The sequence below is a fragment of the Bos mutus genome, chromosome 3 (assembly GCF_027580195.1).
Source record: "Bos mutus isolate GX-2022 chromosome 3, NWIPB_WYAK_1.1, whole genome shotgun sequence".
NCBI lineage: Eukaryota > Metazoa > Chordata > Mammalia > Artiodactyla > Bovidae > Bos > Bos mutus.
Window position 1 is genome coordinate 103,976,156 of NC_091619.1, and position 19,470 is coordinate 103,995,625.

Consider the following 19,470-nt stretch of genomic DNA (forward strand, 5'->3'; position numbering starts at 1 on the left):
TGTTTTAATAAAATTTTATTTATACAAACAGGCAGCTGGCCTTTGGGCCATGATTTGCACAAGCCCTGTTCTAGGCTAATGCAGCCTTTACACCTCACTATCTCAGAGGAAAAGAGAGAAGAGAGAGACTCTTATATCCCTTAGTGTCCAAATATTAAAGCCCAGAGAAGAATTTGATTCATCCTACTTGGGTCAAGTGTCCATTGTCATCTCAATTACTGTGGTTCCAAGAGGTGAAGTATCTTGAGTGGTCAGTCTATTCCACGTGCCCACCTAAGCAGCAGTGGGGAGTCAGCTCAACAAGGACCATATGGAATAAGAAGTGGGTACTTTACAGAAGAAGGAGGAAGGAACACAGATATCCACTGCAAGGTGCCAACAAGAAAGAGCATGAACTGAGTGCCCAAAGTTACCAGTGATGATCCAGCTTGAAATTGGTCCTGACACCACCTCGGGGCATCAGGCCAATCCCTGCAGTGCTGACTCACACCCTGTCCTGGCCTTTTCCCTCTGTGCAGAGCCTGCTCCTCAGCTGCCTTGTACCCAATTTGCACCCAGTCAGAACACACTTGCCCACTCATCCCTTCCTCATGCTGCACCTGCCTGGGTGGGACTAAAGGGCAGGTCACTGGGTGGGGGCCAAGCTGAAGCTCCCCTGCCCTTGGTGGGTGCTGCTGCGCTCTGGCGGCCTCAGCAGTCTCTCTCTTGGCCTTGAAGGGAGGGTCGCTTCTGGTTCTCTTCCCTTCTGAGCCTTTGTCTGCACTCACCTTCTCCTCAAATCAACACTTTCCCCATCATGCTCCACGAGCTCACATATACTTGTCTTTCCAGGCTCAGCATCTCCTTCAAGATTTTTCTAAACCCTAAGTTGGTCTGAGGCTTTTATGTTGTTGTTTAGTCACTCACTCATGTCTGACTTTTTTGTGACCCCATGTACTGTAGCCTGCCAGGCTCGTGTTTGGTTGGTTGGTACCTGCTGTTTGTCTTCCCTGCCTCTTCTTTCAGGGTATAGATCCACCTGTCTTGCAGATTCATTACACTTTCTCCTCTAACTCCTACTCTTCGGGACCCATTCAGGTAGGTTAGCAGGAGGAGTGACAGCTGAATGGAAGCTGGACAAATTATTGGCAAAGTGCTCATCTGGCTTGCTTGGACATATACCAGAGTCTGACAGTGCAGGGCTATTTATGGTGGGGCTGCCACAGCAAGATCCCAAATGAGATTGGGTAGATTCTAGAGAATGTGTGTCCCTCTGCTTTGCCCACCCCTTCACTCCCCAGAGCAGGTTCTAGAAAGGAGGATCTCTGGGGTTTGGCTTTTACCTCGTTGTATGACAGTCTCACTCTTTTGGCCTATGGCTGAGTCTGGCAGATTGCTGTGCTGTGGCCCCTGGTGTCAGGACCCACTCCTGGGCTCTGCCTTCCTTTTGTCTCCCAGGCTGCTTGGGCTCTTCATCCTTACTATGAGAAATGGCCAGAAGGCTGGTCACCCAACCCCGTAGGCACAGGTGGAGGGCCGAAGCTGTGTGTTGCCTTAATCCAGCAAGCCCACATCTGGAGGCAGCTTTCTCTGCTAGGTTGGTAGGAACTAGGAGGAAGACCCTGCTCTGGGTCTGCTGGTGCCCATAAAGAACCACTTCCCTCCGTGTTAGTGAGACCCAGTTAACTTCCCTGCTGGTCTCTGGGCACAGGCTTGATGTTCCAGGCCTTAGGAAATGGTTTAGGTGGGTGAACCAGGATTGGGGACATTCACTTTCTACACTGCACCTTTGCCACACTTCTGGGCATTAAATGAGCTGGGAGAGTCCTTTGTGTGTGTTGCGGGTAGGGGGCTCCTGGGTTGCCCATCCTGGCTGCCTGACTGACCAATGTGCTGAATTCATCGTCCTCTCTCAGTTTATAGGTAGGTGGGCAGGGCACTCACATGTGTCCTGGGGTTCCAGCCTCACTATGAGAGGCACAGGGGGTCAGACCCACCCTTAGCATGTGCCCTCCTAGAGTCCCGAGTCTCCACTCTAGTATGCTCTACTGTCCAAGAAGGAAAGACAGATCCCAGTGCAGCTTCCGCCTCCTCATTCCCCTGTTCCTTCTCACGCACTCACACACACCCTCCTGAAACCTGATCTCAAGGCTGCTTCGCGTGCTGGGGTTGTCAGCAGAGCTGGCAGAGCCGGCGGGCTGAGGCCTGTCTGCTGGAGCCTGCCCCACCCTGCCCCACTACCCCCTAGGCTAGGGCAAGCAGGTCAGGCATCCCACAACCCTGCTAGTCTGGCCAGTTATTCTGTATCTCAAGGGCCACCTCCACCCTGGCTGGGCCCCCAGACTGGCACTGGTCTCTGGACAGAAGCCCCAGAACTCTCCTCCAGGTGTAGCATGGGGCTCTGCCCAAACCGCCTGCACAATTAACACACACACACACACACACACACACACGCACGCACGCGCGCGCATACACCACCTTTACCATCACCCCACCCCATTTCCTGTTCTTTATGGCCCCCGGCTCGGTTTCCAGGCCTCCACAGGCACTGAGCCACCTCCTGGGGGCTGAGCAAAGCACAGTGGAAACCCTAGTGGAAGAGTACAGGCCTGCCTGGGGGAGGGAGGAAGGCTGTCCAGGGAGAGCAGCCTCTGGGCCTTAAGACTGAGAAGAGATTTTCCAGGCAAATAGAGAGGACAGGGGATGGGGTAATACAGAGAATGGTGAGGGGGCTGCATTTCAGGCAGAGACTGCATGTGTAAATCCATGAAGAACAGCATGTTCAGGGAGCTACAAATAGCACAAGGTTAGAACACAACTAGTCTCAGAGGAATAAAATCCAGATAGCAGTAGATCAAGGAGTGAATAGGAGATGAGGAAGCTGAGACAGAATATCCACCTCTCTTTCTCGAAGTTTTGCCGGGAAAGGATGGAGAGATTGGTAGCGTGGGCGCATGGTCAGGAGAGTTGGAGTTAATTTGTTGTTGTCATTGTTCAGTCACTAAGTTGTGTCTGACTCTTTGTGACCCCCTGGACTGCAGCACACCAGGCCTCCCTGTCCCTCACCATCTCCTGAAGTTTGCCCAAGTTCGTGTCTATTGAATCTGTGATGCCATCCAACCATCTCATCCTCTGTTGCCCTCTTCTCCTTCTGCCTTCAGTCTTTCCCAGCATCAGGGTCTTTTCCAATGAGTTGGCTCTTCGCATCTGATGACCAAAGTACTGGAGCTTCAGCTTCAGCTTCAGCATCAGTCCTTCCAGTGAATATTCAGGGTTGAGTTCCCTTAGGATTGACTGGTTTGATCTCCTTGCTGTCCAAAGGACTCTCAAGAGTCTCCTCTAGCACCACAATTTGAAAGCAACAATTCTTCAGTGCTCAGCTTTCTTTATAGTCCAACTCTCACATCCATATATGACTACTGGAAAGACCATAGCTTTGACTATACGGACCTTTGTCAGCAAAGTGATGTCTTTGCTTTTTAATACACTAGGTTTTTCATAGCCTTCCTTTGAGGAAGCAAGAATCTTCTAATCTCGTGCTACAGTCACCATCTGCAGTGATTTTGGAGCGCAAGAGAAGATAGGTCATTGCTTCTACTCCCCTCCACCCCCTCATTTGCCATGAAGTGATGGGACCAGATGCCAGCTTTTTCCCTCTCCTCCTTCACCCTCATCAAGAGGCTCTTTAGTTTCCCTTCGCTTTCTGCCATTAGAGGTAGTTTTCACATAGGAGAGACCTGAGTTTACTGTATGCTTAGCAGGAAACAGACAGGAGTGGGCTGCATGGTGTGATGGAGAGACCAGCTTTAATGGATCTGAGGTAAGGTAAGAAAGTAAGAAGTGCAAGGAGTTCCTATCTGATAAGCTTGATTTTGTCTCTGAAGTGAGAGAAAAGAAGAGATGTCTGCTTAGCTAAGGCTGAAAAAGGATAGAGTTCATGGAGAGTGAAGAAGATTTGCAGTAGCCACAGAGCGAGTGTGAGGGCTCACCTAAGGCTCAAGTCCATGAATTTGTAGGGGAACAAGTCTGTGTATGTGTGTGTGTGTGTGTGTTCTAGCAGCACTTTGAGTTTGTAAAGGGTAAGAGTGTCAGATTTGATTCATCTTTGATTGGATTTTGCCTTACGAATCAGACAAAAGACAATGGAACAAGAGGGTATAGCATCCTGGCAAGAGAGACTGAAGAGATAAATGGAATTCTAATAAAGAGGGAAATATAACCTGGGAATGAAGAAAGCCTTTTAAACTAAAACTCAAAACCCAGAAGTCATAAGGGAAAAGATTAATAAATTGACTTCATTAAAAGAATCTATTATAAAAAGGAGGGGAAAAGCAAGAAAACACCACAAGCCAAGTGAAAAAATAAATAAACTCAAATTTATTTGCAATTGTATCTCAAATGGCTTATATATATATAAAATATATCAAGAGCTTCAAAAGAGAGAGAGAGAAGATTGTTAGCTAATGCTGTGGTGGTCATCATATTGCCATGTATGTGTATGAAATCAGCATTGCACACCTTAAACTTACACAGTGTTATGTATCATTTATAGTCAATTATATCTTAGTAAAGCTGGGACAAATAGAAGAAAAAGACCAGTAATGCTTTGGGAAAATGGGTAAGAGGTACGAACAAAATTCACAGAAAAGGAACTGCAAATGGCCCTTCCATATATGATGGTGTTCAATTCAAAGCATAGTAAAAGGAATACAAATTAAAACCACACTGAGATACTATTTGTCAGACTGGCAAAATTGAAATGTTCAACAGAATACTCTGTTGGGGAGGCTGTGGGGGAAATGATACTGTCATATGTCCTGGTGAAGGGGAGTTTGGCTATGGATCAAAACTGTACATATGCATTTTCCCTTTGATCCAGCAAACCCAACTCCAGGAATCTATTCCAAAGATACACTGGCAAATAAAAAAAAGATGGATGCATGGTTGTTCATTGTTAGGACTGTTCGTGGTACCTACTCTAAGAAAGACGAGAAACAACCCAGGGAACTGACTGAATAATATATATACATAACCACAATGAGGTATCATCAAGTATATAACTCTTATCTACTGCTGTACATTGATCACCAGAGTATATTGAAAATCAGTGAAAAAAATAAAAAAGTAAAAGTGTATATGTTACAGTTTACTGAATATAGAAGGGCATAGGAATTCACACACATAGGTATTTGCTTATCTCAAAAAAACAATGAAGGAAAAATAAAAAACTAGTAAAAATGAATACTAAATGGGAATAAAGTAACAGGAGTCAGACACAAATAAAAGTTTGATTTCTCTGAATATATCTTGCTTTGTGAATTTAATTCTGGAATTCTATAGTTTTATGTCATCATAAAACAAAATTAAATTAAAATGAGGGATAAGCAAATTCTAAGACACAAAAAGAAACATATGAACCTAACTATGTATTGTTGATGAAGTGAACTCAGCAGGATTATTTCAAAATAATTTTGCAAAAGCAAAATAGTTTATCTGTACTTCTCTAGTGGGATATACCCTAAGCAAAGAGAACTGTAAAGAAACTTTAAATCACTTTTAGTAATGAAAGTGTTAGTAATAATACTTGTGGTATTATCCTGAATCTGCCCTCTGCATTTTGTATATGTATCTATATGTGTAGATGTTAACATATAGATATATACACAAATATTACTATGAACAAGGAAATCAGCTTAAGAGAAAAGATATATAAAATCTAATGGTTTCAACATATCTTTTCATTTGTGTATCCCTGTACATTCTATTAGGGGCATCATTTTTTATTAGGTTACCAGCAGAATGGTTTTTGTTCTATTTACAGAGCAATATTTTCATAATATTATAAGGTGAAAAAAAAGTAGTCTACTGAGCAATCTAAAAAATAATATGGGAAAAGGAAAATCAGTATGGAAATATACCCAAGGTTAATTGTCTCTGTGTTGTAGGATTATGAGTATTTTTACTTGTGTGTGTGTGTGTGTGTGTGTGTGCGCGCGCATGCCTATTTGTATCTTTTCCCCAAAATTAACACATATTACAAACAAAACCAAAAAAACAGGCTTTTTTTTTTTTTTTTAGTAACAATTAACATAATGAACACAATTGCACTCATCTCACACGCTAGTAAAGTAATGCTCAAAATTCTCCAAGCCAGGCTTCAGCAATATATGAACTGTGAACTTCCAAATGTTCAAGCTGGTTTTAGAAAAGGCAGAGGAACCAGAGATCAAATTGCCAACATCCGCTGGATCATGGAAAAAGCAAGAGAGTTCCAGAAAAACACTATTTCTGCTTTATTAACTACGCCAAAGCCTTTGACTGTGTGGATCACAATAAACTGTGGGAAATTCTGAAAGAGCTGGGAATGCCAGACCACCTGACCTGCCTCTTGAGAAACCTATATACGGGTCAGGAAGGAACAGTTAGAACTGGACATGGAACAACAGACTGATTCCAAATAGGAAAAGGAGTATGTCAAGGCTGTATATTGTCACCCTGCTTATTTAACTTATATGCCGAGTACATCATGAGAAACGCTGGGCTGGAAGAAGCACAAGCTGGAATCAAGATTGCTGGGAGAAATATCAATAACCTCAGATATGCAGATGACACCACCCTTATGGCAGAAAGTGAAGAGGAACTGAAAAGCCTCTTGATGAAGGTGAAAGAGGAGAGTGAAAAAGTTGGCTTAAAGCTCAACATTCAGAAAACGAAGATCATGGCATCCGGTCCCATCACTTCATGGGAAATAGATGGGGAAACAGTGGAAACAGTGTCAGACTTTATTTTGGGGGGCTCCAAAATCACTGCAGATGGTGATTGCAGCCATGAAATTAAAAGACACTTACTCCTTGGAAGGAAAGTTACGACCAACCTAGATAGCATATTGAAAAGCAGAGACATTACTTTGCCAACAAAGGTCGGTCTAGTCAAGGCTATGGTTTTTCCAGTGGTCATGTATGGATGTGAGAGTTGGACTGTGAGGAAAGCTGAGCGCCGAAGAATTGATGCTTTTGAACTATGGTGCTGCAGAAGACTCTTGAGAGTCACTTGGACTGCAAGGAGATCCAACCAGTCTATCCTAAAGGAAACCAGTCTTGGGTGTTCATTGGAAGGAATGATGCTGAGGCTGAAACTCCAATACTTTGGACACCTCATCCGAAGAGTTGACTCGTTGGAAAAGACCCTGAGGGATTGGGGGCAGGAGGAGAAGGGGACGACAGAGGATGAGATGGGTGGATGGCATCACCGACTCGATGGACGTGTTTGGGTGAACTCTGGGAGTTGGTGATGGACAGGGAGGCCTGGCGTGCTGTGATTCATGGGGTCGCAAAAAGTTGGACACGACTGAGCGACTGAACTGAACTAAACATAATGAACTTCCTAATCAGCTGGAAAGATGGGGGGGAAAGGAGAAGACAAAGAAAATAATGTATTGAGATCATTCGGCTAGATCTTAGGAGATTTTGCTAGCATATAACACCCAATATCCTAGGAAGCAGATAAAATCCTGTCCGTGCCTGACTGAGAAACTGCAAAACTTTTATAAGCTCAAGCCTGACACAGAAGTGCTTGCCCCAGGCTTACCCAGGGACCTTATGGACTCTGGCCAGGATCCTCGGGGCCTCTGGTAAAACATCAAATGTATTGATTCACTTAGACTGTGTGTACCAGGTATGAGAAACATGACTGACTCTTGAACTCAGAAGGGGAGTGAGCTGAGAAGAAAGCCGGTGTGCAGGAATGGCCCTCCTGTGCCGATATGTGTTGACAGCTTCTTCCTGGCAACAAAGAATGGGGAGGGAGCAGCACTGAAACTTTTCTGCCTCTTTCAAGTTCGCTTCAAAATCTCCAATAAGCTTAGACCTCCAAGTGATTACTGCTGTGATTCCCCCCGGGCCTGGTGATTGTAACGATGTTAGTGATGATGGGAACAAGAAATGGATGCTGAGGTTCGAGTTCGCCGGGAGGGGTGAGTTCTAACTTCTGGGCCAGGAGAGCCCCTTCCTCCAGTCTTCAGTTTCTCAGTAGAGTGACTCAGGCTGTTACAGAGACAGTCACGGAGGCCTAGGCCTGTACACCTTCATTCTCAGCCAGGAAGGCCCTGAGCAGAGGTCCACACCCAGGAAGTGACCAGGTGCTGGCCATCTCCAGGGCTGCCTTTTCAAGGTCTCAAAATCAGGGTGCTAGGTTCTAGTGGGGCTATGTTGTCCAAGCATCTCTGAAAAGCTTGGTTTCTCTTTTTCCTCTCACTCTGCCCTCACTTCCTTCTGCACCCCTCTGATGCCATCTCTACCTCCCAGCCTCCCCCCTGCCCTGCCCACTCCCTGGCTTCCCAAAATGTTCCCAAGTTTCTCTCCCAAGCTCAGCATCACTTCATGCTTCCCCCTCTTCCCCTTTTCCCTCCCATCTTTCCTCCAGACCAAAATTCGCCCTCCCTGTAAGCTCCATGTCCCTCCCCCACCTCCCGGGGAGCTTAGCATTCCCTTTGGCCTCCTCTCTGCCAGCAGAATGCTCAGGCGTCTGCTCCTCTGAAGCCTCCCCTCAGCCCTCCTGCCTCTCAGCTGCAGGATACTGCAATTCCTCCCTTCTGTCAAACCTCTAGCTCTGATGGCTGTTCACCTGCTTTGCCCTCTCACCGTGGAGTCTCCTTCCTCCTCACCCTGGGTGGTCCACCTCCCAGAATTCTCTCCCAAATTCTGTCTCTCTGCACTGGCTGTATTCGAGGGGACTTTTCTGCTCACTGGACAGCACCTCATCTCTGAGTTCCCAGCTTGCAGGAACAGCGAGGACAGCCATGCTTGTGGGATGGATGCAGGCCGTGGATAACCTGCCAGAGAGCATCCAGCTCAGGGATATTGATCCCTGCTGAGTGCATCCTGTCTCTCCACTCCGGCAGCTGGCCACATACGGCCTGGCCAGTCCCACTCCTCCAAACCCAGGCTCTGCTGAACAAGGCCTATCAGACCCCACGTAGAAACTACCCAATGAGTAGGCTGGGGTCGCCCAGGGGTGCTGGAACATAGAGGCTGGCTTCCAGCAGATTCACAGTCAAGACGGATGCCAGCCAGCACTGCAGCTAGTGCACTCTGGGACCCTCAACAGCCCTGTTGTATTCCAGGTTCTCGAAGCCAGCACCTATGTTCCTGGATGACTCCTTCCGCAAGTGGGCTAGGATCCGGGAATTTGTGCCGCCTTTTGGGATCAAAGGTCAAGGTATGTTGGAGACCCTGCCCCACTCTATATTAACATCTTGTCTCCCAGGTTACCTCCCTGGGCCTCAGGGCAGGGCTGTACCCTCAGCAGTCTCCCTGCTGGGGACGCCCCCCCCCCCACAATGCCCTACCTCCCCTCCCTTCTTCCTGTCCTTGCTCGTCTCCTGCTTTTTTAGTGGACTGTTTGCTCAGAGCTTTGCTGGGGCTAGGTACACAGTAGTGGAGTAGACAGATGTGTCCTTCCCCTCACAGAGCTCCAGTCTGACGCAGACACTGGTACTTGGGGGGCGGGACAGTAAGGCCTCTGATGAGAGAACACAGTGCCGTGAGACCACCCAAAAGGGGTGCCTGAGACATCCGCACGAGAGGACTAGGTATGAGGGGGGACATCCCAGGGGAAATAGAGGCCTGAGACATCCGCACGAGAGGACTAGGTATGAGGGGGGGACATCCCAGGGGATGCCTGAGACATCCGCACGAGAGGACTAGGTATGAGGGGGGACATCCCAGGGGAAATAGAGGCCTGAGACATCTGCACGAGAGGACTAGGTATGAGGGGGGGACATCCCAGGGGATGCCTGAGACATCGGCACGAGAGGACTAGGTATGAGGGGGGACATCCCAGGGGAAATAGAGGCCTGAGACATCTGCACGAGAGGACTAGGTATGAGGGGGGGACATCCCAGGGGATGCCTGAGACATCGGCACGAGAGGACTAGGTATGAGGGGGGACATCCCAGGGGAAATAGAGGCCGTGCCCCATGACTGCCCCCAGACCCCTCCGTCTACCCCTCCTGATGTTCTTCACCTTATGTGGCCTCCCCTCCAGTCCTTCCTTATCCTGTCCAAGGCTAACCTTTCCCTCCGATACTCAGAACTGTCCCCTTCCATTGCCTCAGGAACCTCACCGTGCAGCTCCTGACAAAAGACTTTCGCGTCACTGAGAGTTTAACAGTTCTGTTTCCGTGACAGATTTTCTGCCCCTAATTCAGGGCATGGTGGATTTTTGGCTTTACATCGTACATAGAAGGATCAGATCCCAGTTCTGCCTCTCTACTAGCTGTGACCATGGACAAGTTGCTCACATGTTTTTTCATCAGTTACATGGAGAGAATAAGACTGCCATATCAGGTTGTGGTCAGAATTAAATGAGATGACTGTTAAAGGGTGATATCATTTAGCTAGCAGACTCCAGAATGCCCAAACCTTCTACTCAGCCAACCCGCCCCTCCCTAAAAAGAAGACAGTGGCCAGCAAAAGGATAGTCTTGAACTGGAGCCTTGACCTTCAAAACCTCCAAGGTTGGGTTCAACCCCATGAACTCCTTTTTCATGGGTGCAGGGAGCCAAGCAACCTAACTTTTCTCGTAAACCCTCACTCGAGATTCTGATCCTACTAAGCGATGAAGGGCAGGAAAGGCCAATACAGAGCCCATCATCCAGCGAGAAAATCACCCCATAGTTTATGACCATTCTGCTAAGCTTCCCCTCCTAGAAAACAAAAACCCCGTGCATAGCCTTGGCCTTGGTCAGTTAGCAGCAGTATGCTTTTCCTTACAGGTAGGAAAAGGAGGGCATCTGTGACCTTCCCCAAAGCCCACTGTAAAGTGTGTCTGAAGTCACTTGGTGTAGAACGTCCCTTAAAGGAATGTCACCCTGACCCTCTCTCATTCAACTCCTGGAAAGATTGCCCATGCCAGTTGTCTCCTCTTCCTCACCATTTACTCCTGAAGAATGTCCCCCTCCACCACCACCACTTCAGTGATGCTCAGTGCCCCCTATGAGAGCCCAAGGATACTTTCAGTCCTTAACTTGACCTCTTAGCTGCATCTGACAGGCTTTTCCACTCCATCTTTTAAAGAAATTATAAGGTTAGAGGGTAGGACAAATTGAGAGAGTAGCGTGGAAACGTATGCATCGCCATATGTAAAATAGTCAGTGGGAATTTGCTGTGTGTCAGCAGGGAGCTCAGTCTGATGCTCTGTGACAACCTAGAATGGTGGGATGAAGTGGGAGGGAGGAGGGGGGTTCAGCAGGAAATGGACCTACGTACGCCTCTGGCTGATTCATGGTGACGCATGGCAGAAACCAACACAATATTGTGAAGCAATTATCCTCCAATTAAAAATTAATAAAATTTTTTTTAAAAAGGAAAAAAAATTAAAAGATTGTTGTATTTAATTTTGGAGGCATCCTTTCTTTACATGAAGTATTTCAGGCTTATAAGAAAGCATGAAGACTGATATAATGAGCACCCACATACTCTCTACTCAGTTCAGAAATAACACATGAGATACAGCTCAAGTTCCATGTAGCCTTTCCTACTCCATCCCCCGCCTTCCCCAGGAGACCAGTATCTTGGTTTTGGTGTTATGGCTCCATGCCTGTTTATATATTTCTACAGCCAATTTATATATCCATTAAAAATATGGCATGGTTTTTGCATGTTTTTGAACTTTATCAACAGAATTGCATATGTGTATGTGTCTTTCAAATGGATTTTTTTGCTTATACTCTTCAGATTTATCTGTATTGGTACAAGTTACTCTAGGTCGTTGATTTTGTAACTATGTATAGCATTCCATATACCACATTTAATCTATTTTCCTTTGGTGAACTTCTAGGTTGCCTCCAACATTTTGCTATTACAAACAGTTCTGCAATGAATGTTCTTGTACATGTTTCCTTAAACAAATGTGTGACTTTTCTGATGCTGTCTACCTAGGGGTAGAGTTGCAAGATGTTTCCCACTGTGGTTGTACCAGCTTACTTATCTTTAGGTCTTTATGTACGTTATCTTTTTATCTTCCTAATAATTCTGCACTGCAGGAGTTACCATCTTCATTTGAAAGATGAGGAAACTAGAGCCCAAAGACAGCTAAGTGATTTATCTAAGGTCAAAGAACTCATAAGCAACAGAGCCAGGATTTGAGTCCAAGGCTGATAGCATCATCTGATATACTATAATGCTCTTGTTATACCAAAGTTTGAAAGGAGAGCAGTCATCATTGCCAGAGCCAGAGAGAGGCCAAGAAGAAGGAGGCCTGAATATGGTCATATGATCTGAGAGCAGAGATGTCACAGAGCCCTTGCTGTGGGTAGCCTGAGTGGAGAGCAGGTGGGCAGATGCCAGGTCACAGGGCTTGAAGATGTAAGGTGGTAGAGACAGCCTGGCAAGAACAGGATTAGGGATTGGCAGTGTTAGAGGGAGGAAGTGAGGGGAAGGTGGTCTCAGAAAATGAGGCCAAGTGGCCTGAGCTGGGACCTGGCTGGGACCAATTGAGCTCTGCACCATTGGTGTCCCCTCCTTTGCTTCCTGGTGTCTGCTTGGTGGGGACACAGAGTCATCGTGTGGTCTCTGTCTTTAACCGGCACTCCCATTCTTGGGGAGACTGATGCCCCAGCTCCCAGGCCAGGTCCACACCTGAGGGTGCATGTCTCTGGGGCCTGACTGCAGAGTTTCCAAAAGCCAGCTGAGACTGCCAAGGAAGGGCCAGGGAAGCCTGAGGAAGGAACTGCATGCGGGTGCCGTCAGGCTTCAGACAGAGGCATGTGCACACGCCTGTTCTCCCGCCTGCATCTCCTTTCTCAAGGGGAAAGTTAGGCCAGTGTCCCAGCCTTGTGTGCGGAGCTCCCTCCCACGTCTTAGCCCCAGGACCACGTACCTTCAGCTCATCAGGAAACATCTCCTGGGAGCCCTTAAGTGACCTCTAACAGTTGCCTCCCTCCCCTTCCACAGACAATCTGATCAAAGCCATCTTGTCTGTCACCAAAGAATACCGCCTGACCCCCGCCTTGGACAGGTAAGCCATTCCCCAGCTTCCTGCCCCTCAGCTGCCTGGCACTTGCAGAAGTACCGAGGCCCAGCTGGCCTTTCCCTTGTCCTGGGCAGATTCTGCAGCACACCCACACATCCACACACACACTGGGGCGGATAAGCAGGTAAGCAGGGCCACTGCACTGAGCTAGCCACCCCGTTGAGCTATAAGCACTTGGCAAGACATGTCAGTCCTCAGGCAGCAGAGGTCTGAGAGTCAGAATGGAATGTACTGGGTGGGATCAACTTAGCAGTGGGACTGAGGGGCTGGGTGGTGGGGCGGCTGAGAGGGCTTAAATCCAAGAGGTAGTGACAGCTCAGAAGCCAATAGACCCTGGATGGATGAAGCCCCAGGGTCAGAGGTGGGAGAAGCAACATGAGTAGGGCTCTCAGGTGGCTGCTGGGTGCAAGGGGGCTTCTGAGTTAGAAAGGAGTACAGCCTTAAGTCCTGGCGCCCCCAGGCTCATTCCTCTGTCCTTGCTTCCCTAGCATACCCCTCAAGCTCAGCCCACTTTTCCCTCTCCCTGGAATGCTGCCCCCAAACTCACTAACCCTTGGGGAGTCTTTAACCCGGAATGCCATCTTACCAGAGCCTCCTTCCTCACCACGCCAGAGTCAGTGCCCAAGCACCTTTCACGCCCACGTTTCCCTGGAGAAGAGTCAGGGAGATCTGAGAGCCCAAGTTGCCCGGCTCTCCGCAGTGTGATTCCAGCCTCTCAAAATTGCTGCTAGAGGCTCACTGTTCTTCCTCGTCCATCCCAGCCTGTGTCTGGCCAAGGGCATGGGGTCAGGGGCCAAAGCAGCAGGGGGAGAGGAGACCTGGTGGCCAGCTCTCCAGAGGTCTCCACCTCTGTCCCCTCAGCCTCAGCTGCCGTCGCTGCATCATCGTGGGCAACGGAGGTGTCCTGGCCAACAAGTCTCTGGGGTCGCGAATTGATGACTATGACATTGTGGTCAGGTGAGCTCCTCAAAGCAGTGCCTCAGTTACCTTCGTGTCCTGGCCCAACCCCCTGATCCCTGAGCCTATTAAAGACTGTCTATCTGGGCCATTGGACTGGAGGTCAGTAGAAGCCTCAAGGATAACCCAGGTTGGAGGGCTTTGGGACAGAAAGCTAGGAGGCTCCACGTGGCCTGGGCTCCCCATCCTCTGCCCCTGGGGTCTTCTGGGGTCATGGTGTCTCCCCAAACACAGGCCTGCAGAGCGCATGCAGTGAGCCCAGGACAGGCTCTGTCTGACTGGGCCTGCTCTCTATAGACTGAACTCAGCACCAGTGAAAGGCTTTGAGAAGGACGTGGGCAGCAAAACCACACTACGCATCACCTACCCCGAGGGCGCCATGCAGCGGCCTGAGCAGTACGAACGCGATTCCCTCTTTGTCCTCGCTGGCTTCAAGTGGCAGGACTTCAAGTGGTTGAAATACATCGTCTACAAGGAGAGAGTGGTGAGCTCCCTGCGCCCAGGCTCCTCCCCTTCTAGCTCTGGCCCTGCCCAGCTTCCACGTCAGCCCCTTCCCCTGACCCGGGCAAAGAACAATAGGAACCTTTCAGGAGAAGCGGTAAGGACCAGATGCAGTCAAGGGGCAGAGAGGCCAGGAGATGCCAGGGTCGCAGCCCAGACTCCTGGAGCTGACGTGCCTGCCGTCTGCTGCCTGCCTGCAGAGACTCAGGCTCTGGTTCTTCCTCGGCCTTCTCTAAGCCAGACCCCAGGCGCCGCCTCAGCAGCCCCTGTGGGCCCTCCCCTGGCGTTCACTGAGAGCTCTCACCTGGCTAGCCCCAGCCTTACTGCTGATCTCCACAACTCCCTGCCTTAGCTTTGTACTTGTCCCACCTCCCTCCCCCCCAGTTCCTCCCCCACTCTGTGAGGTCTCTCTGACTCTGGTCATGTGGGGCTCCCCCTGTTCCCAGCCAGGTGACCCTGTGATCGTTGCACAGGGACAGCAGACCCCTCACCTCGAGGGTGCCAGTTCCCAAACTCTAAATCCTGGCCTCTCTCCATGTTGTACTTTTACCACTGACTTGTGGCTGGGTCCCGACCTGCCACTGAGTCTGTCTCCACTCTGGGAATGGTCAGGTTCTGTACTCACTGTTCTTGGCAGACAAGGATCTGGGCCCCTTTCTTTAGAGAGCTTCTATGGCCAAGTAGGGTCAGACTGCTCCTCTGTGGACCACCCACTGAGTCCCCTCCTGAGCCCTCTGTCTCTCAGCTCTGGGCCAACTTGTCCAGGCTCATTTCCACCTCTCCCTCAACCAGCTGTCACCAGCCAACCCAGGAGAAGGGCACTGCAGAGTTCAGGCCATTCATCTTCCAATACCCAAGCCTCTTAGCATAGGAGAATGATGACAGAAGCCCTCTGCCCACAATAAGAAGCTAGCTGTTCTTTCTGGAGGTTCAGAGGAGAGCTGGGGGGGATGGCTGGAACAGTTTCTCCTGCCTATGGAGGTCTCAGTGCAATTTGGTTTAACTCCACAGCCTTTTCCCAAGCAAGGCCAAGGGCAGGCAGAGTCAAGTAGGTAGCAAGGAGAGCGAAGACAGAAGTCAGGTCCAGAAATTCAGGTAGGTGGGACAGAGGGGAAGGGAAGCCCATCTAGAGCCAGGCTGAATGTGGCAGCCCAGTCCTCTGGGGCAGGTCTGGCTCCCCAGAGGGGAAAAAGGGGCTTGGCTTCAGCCAGTCTGAGCGGCAAGCAGGCCCACTGCCCACGCATAGCAGGCAGAGTGTCGGGGCTGAGCAAGCAGCCTGCTGTTTTCAAGACCCTAGTTCTCAGAGCCCTTCTCTTTACCTTGAAGGCAAGAGAATTAGAATCATAGGTAGGCACTTCTAAGGGAGAAATGGGAGGAAATTGGGTCTGCCCTGGTGAACCCCAGAAAGCCTGAGGGCTGCTTTCTCACCCTGCCTTCTGCCCATCTGCTCACCTGCTTCTGGAGGGCAGGGCCCTGATCCCCTTTGCTTGTCTTACCCCTCCGGGCCCAGCCACCACAGATGACCTGGTCTTGGCTCAGACACTAAATCCTGCTTCTTGCTGGGCAGACTGGGATAGGACAGGCAGCCCAAATCAGGAAGCCAGGCCCAGGTGGGCCGGTCCAGCCAGGTGGGTGTTGTCACATGATCCTCCCAGATTCAATTAATTCAGGACTCTTACAAGTCACCAGAAGGGGTAAGGAAAGAGAGAAGAAAAGAAAGGAAGCCAACTAGACTTGGAAGGCTCAGTACACTCAGGCCACTCGGGAAGCAGACAGCAAGGCCTCACTGTTCCCCAAAGACTCAGGAGCTCCCTGCCCGGCCTGACCTTGGTGGCAGGCCTGTGCGGGGACCTAACTGGAGCAGCTGGGGTGAAGAGCTGTGGGCTGTGCTCAAGCACATGCTCACTGCGCTGATGTCTGTGTCCTGTCCTGGCCTTGCCCAGGGCTTCAGGACCAGCCCTGTGGTCCTTGCTGAGGACTCCGTCCCAGAGTTGGGGGATGTGAGTGGAAAGGGGAGAGGGGAGCTGGGAGAGTCCTCTGAATTTCATGAGGCTCCTGGCGCCAAAGTCAGAGATAGATGGGGCCTTTAGAGTGAGTGGCCAGAGGAAAGCCAGTGATACCCAAGGCCTCTCCTCTCCCAGCACGCAGAGTGGGCCCGCCCAGGCCCTGCTGGCTACCCTGGAAGCTTCTTTGGCGCCTCCTCCACCCCAGGCCCAGGGCTCATGCCTTCGCAGGACCTCTCCCATGCACTGTTTCAGACTCTTCTGGTAGTTGTGTGTCTGGATGGTGCTCAGTCATGTCTGACTCTTTGCGACTCTATGCACTGTAGCCCACCGGGCCCCTCTGCCCATGGAATTTTCTAGGCAAGAATGCTAGAGTGGGTTGCCATTTCCTGCTCCAGGGTCTTCCCGACCCAGGGATTGAACCCCCATCTCTTGAGTCTCCTGAACTGGCAGTCAGATTCTTTATGCCTGCGGCACTTGGACTTCCCTCCTCTGGCAGCTGAGACCTGGTAAATGTGGGGAGGCAGCTTCTCAGGCCCGCCCTGTCTGGTGTCTGGCCGCAGATTTGACCTGCTCCTGCAGTGATGTTTCTAACCGTGCAGCCCCTGGGCTACTGGAGTGCTCGCTACACCTGTCTGGCACCTCACATGCAGAATTCTGGCAGGAGGCAGCTCTGCGTTCCAGAGCCAAGGCCTGGCTGGGCAAGGCTGGAACAGGTCTTAGGCTTCAGCTGTGGCTCAGTGCCTTTGTAACCTCCTAATTCCCAGGAGTCCTGATGGGGTATGAGAGTGGGAAAGACGTAAGAAAGGAAGACTGTACAACCCAAAACCTAGCCTGTGCTAGAGCTAGACATGCTTTCTCCATCCACACAGGAGCACGCCTCTTTGTGGCTACTTGATTTCCTGATTCACTGGGTGGTAGCACAGGTACGGAGAAGGCAATGGCACCCCACTCCAGTACTCTTGCCTGGAAAATCCCATGGATGGAGGAGCCTGGTGGGCTGCAGTCCATGGGCTCACAACTGAGCAACTTCACTTTCACTTTTCACTTTCCTGCATTGGAGAAGGAAATGGCAACCCACTCCAGTCTTCTTAACTGGGGAATCCCAGGGATGGGGGAGCCTGGTGGGCTGCCATCTATGGGGTCTCACAGAGTTGGACACGACTGAAGTGACTTAGCAGCAGCAGCACAAATAACTCCAAACAAGTTACCTTTTGAGGCCCTTTATCTCTCAGATCTCGGGAGACCAAGCCATCAAGCAGGTAGAGGAGCTCCCAGCAGGTCGTGTGTGCTGAGTGCAGCTCAGAGGCGCCCCCGTGGGCTGCTGAGTGGGGAAGCTGAGGTCAGGAGGGAGGGAGGAACTGGGGACACAGAGGCACAGGTGTATGTAGGTCCACGGAGCGGGGCAGCCAGCAGCTCTCGTGGAATTCTGGAGGCACATCTGGCTCCACCCCTCCACGCAGTCACTCATTGGTCAGGCGTTCTTGGTGCTGTCACTGAGCTAGAAATGCAAAGTCGCTCAGTCTAATGGGACAGACTGTCCCCAAACTAGAGTCCTAGCACTGTGGCGGGTGCTGTGCCCTGAGCTTCCTCCTCCTGGTGTTTGATGAAGGCTGGAGATGCCCTGTCCATTGTCCTGAGGATGGAGCTCTGGGACCTGGACTGGACGGGACATGTGAGCATCCCACGCTATGTCCCCTGCCTCTGCCAGCCTCCCCACCACGCCCCAGGATACTGGTCACCCAGCACTCCCAAGGCCCCGGGAGCTGCTTCCCAGTCCCCTTGGCGGCCTCCTCCTCTTCGTTCGTTCTTGGGCAACCCAGAAAGCTGGCCTCACTGCTGAGCAGCTCTGACTGGTCATCCATTCAAGAGGCCCTGAGACCTGGGCTGAGTTGGTGGGTGTGGTTCCCACCCAGCAGTGGGGAGAGGAGAGGACACTGGCTAGGGGTTAGCCCCTGGACAGCCTTAACACAGGCCTGACCTTCCAGCTATTGTTTAGTCCTTGGGGGAGATAGGAGGGATCGGAGAGGCCAGCCAGGGCCCCACATTCATGCACAGGGGGACTGGACCCTGAATTTGAGAGACAATGTGGTTGAAGAGGAGAAAGCAGCTTAGGCCTTGAAGTCATACAGACTTGGGTTTAAATTGAGACCCTGTCACTTGTGAGCTGGGTTCCCTTAGGCAAATCACCTAAGCCCCTGAGACTCCTCTCATCTATAAAACAAGAGTAGTACTATCCATCCTTCAGGGTGGGCTTAAAAGTTAAATAAGATGAAATACAGAAGCACCTGGCACGGTGTGTGACAATTATGTTCTGTCTGCGGCGATTATGGATATTTATCATAACTGGTGGTGGTACTACTGGAGGAGCCCAGTTGCACTAGGGAGTGGAATCTTTGTCTAGATTGTAGGGCCTAACCTAGGAAATGATCTAAAAGCAGGGGTCAGAGGCCAGGCCTAGAAGAGGGAGAGACATGGGGCTCCTGGTGAAAGGCCGCAGGGTGGGCTGGCAACCCAGGAATCCACAAGGCAAACGGCCCCCAGGTCCCCGCATGTGTGAGGCCTTGTTGGATCAGGCACCCAAACCCAAACCATCTGCACCTGCACCGGTGCCCTATTCCAGGCCTGAGGAGCACAGAGCCTCTGGCCAGGCCCTGCCTAGCAGCAGCTCAGTGTGGACACCACCTTGCCTCTGGGGAGACTCAGTGCAGGGCACCTGAAAAGCGTGGTGAGGCAGGTAGACACCGTGGCCTCCTACTGCTCAGCGAGTCCTCTGCTGAGCCAGCTCGGTGGTCCTCACCCCCGCGGTCTCCTTTCCAGACCTCTAGACAAGCTCTCCTGGGAGCCATTTCCTCTGAAGCCATCTCCAGTGGACACAGCTCTTTCTCACAGATCTGTTATCCCCTATTATACCAGGAAGGTTCCCTGCACTTGCCCCACCCCGCATCCTGCCCCTTGCTCCTTCACCCCCAGAAAAGGTGCTCAGGGGTTGGGGCTC

At 50.5% G+C, this 19,470-nt stretch overlaps 1 protein-coding gene across 4 annotated transcripts in view; it reads left to right on the top strand.

Moving 5' to 3' along the window:
• Positions 1-19,470, top strand: part of ST3GAL3 (ST3 beta-galactoside alpha-2,3-sialyltransferase 3) — a 215,260-nt gene that overhangs the window by 179,188 nt on the left and 16,602 nt on the right. For all 4 annotated transcript variants that reach the window (XM_070368330.1, XM_070368329.1, XM_070368333.1 and 1 more), the window contains 4 exons: positions 9,101-9,195; positions 12,933-12,996; positions 13,873-13,968; positions 14,266-14,452. In XM_070368330.1, the coding sequence (XP_070224431.1) occupies positions 9,101-9,195; positions 12,933-12,996; positions 13,873-13,968; positions 14,266-14,452 (442 nt within the window). The remainder of the gene's footprint in view (positions 1-9,100; positions 9,196-12,932; positions 12,997-13,872; positions 13,969-14,265; positions 14,453-19,470) is intronic.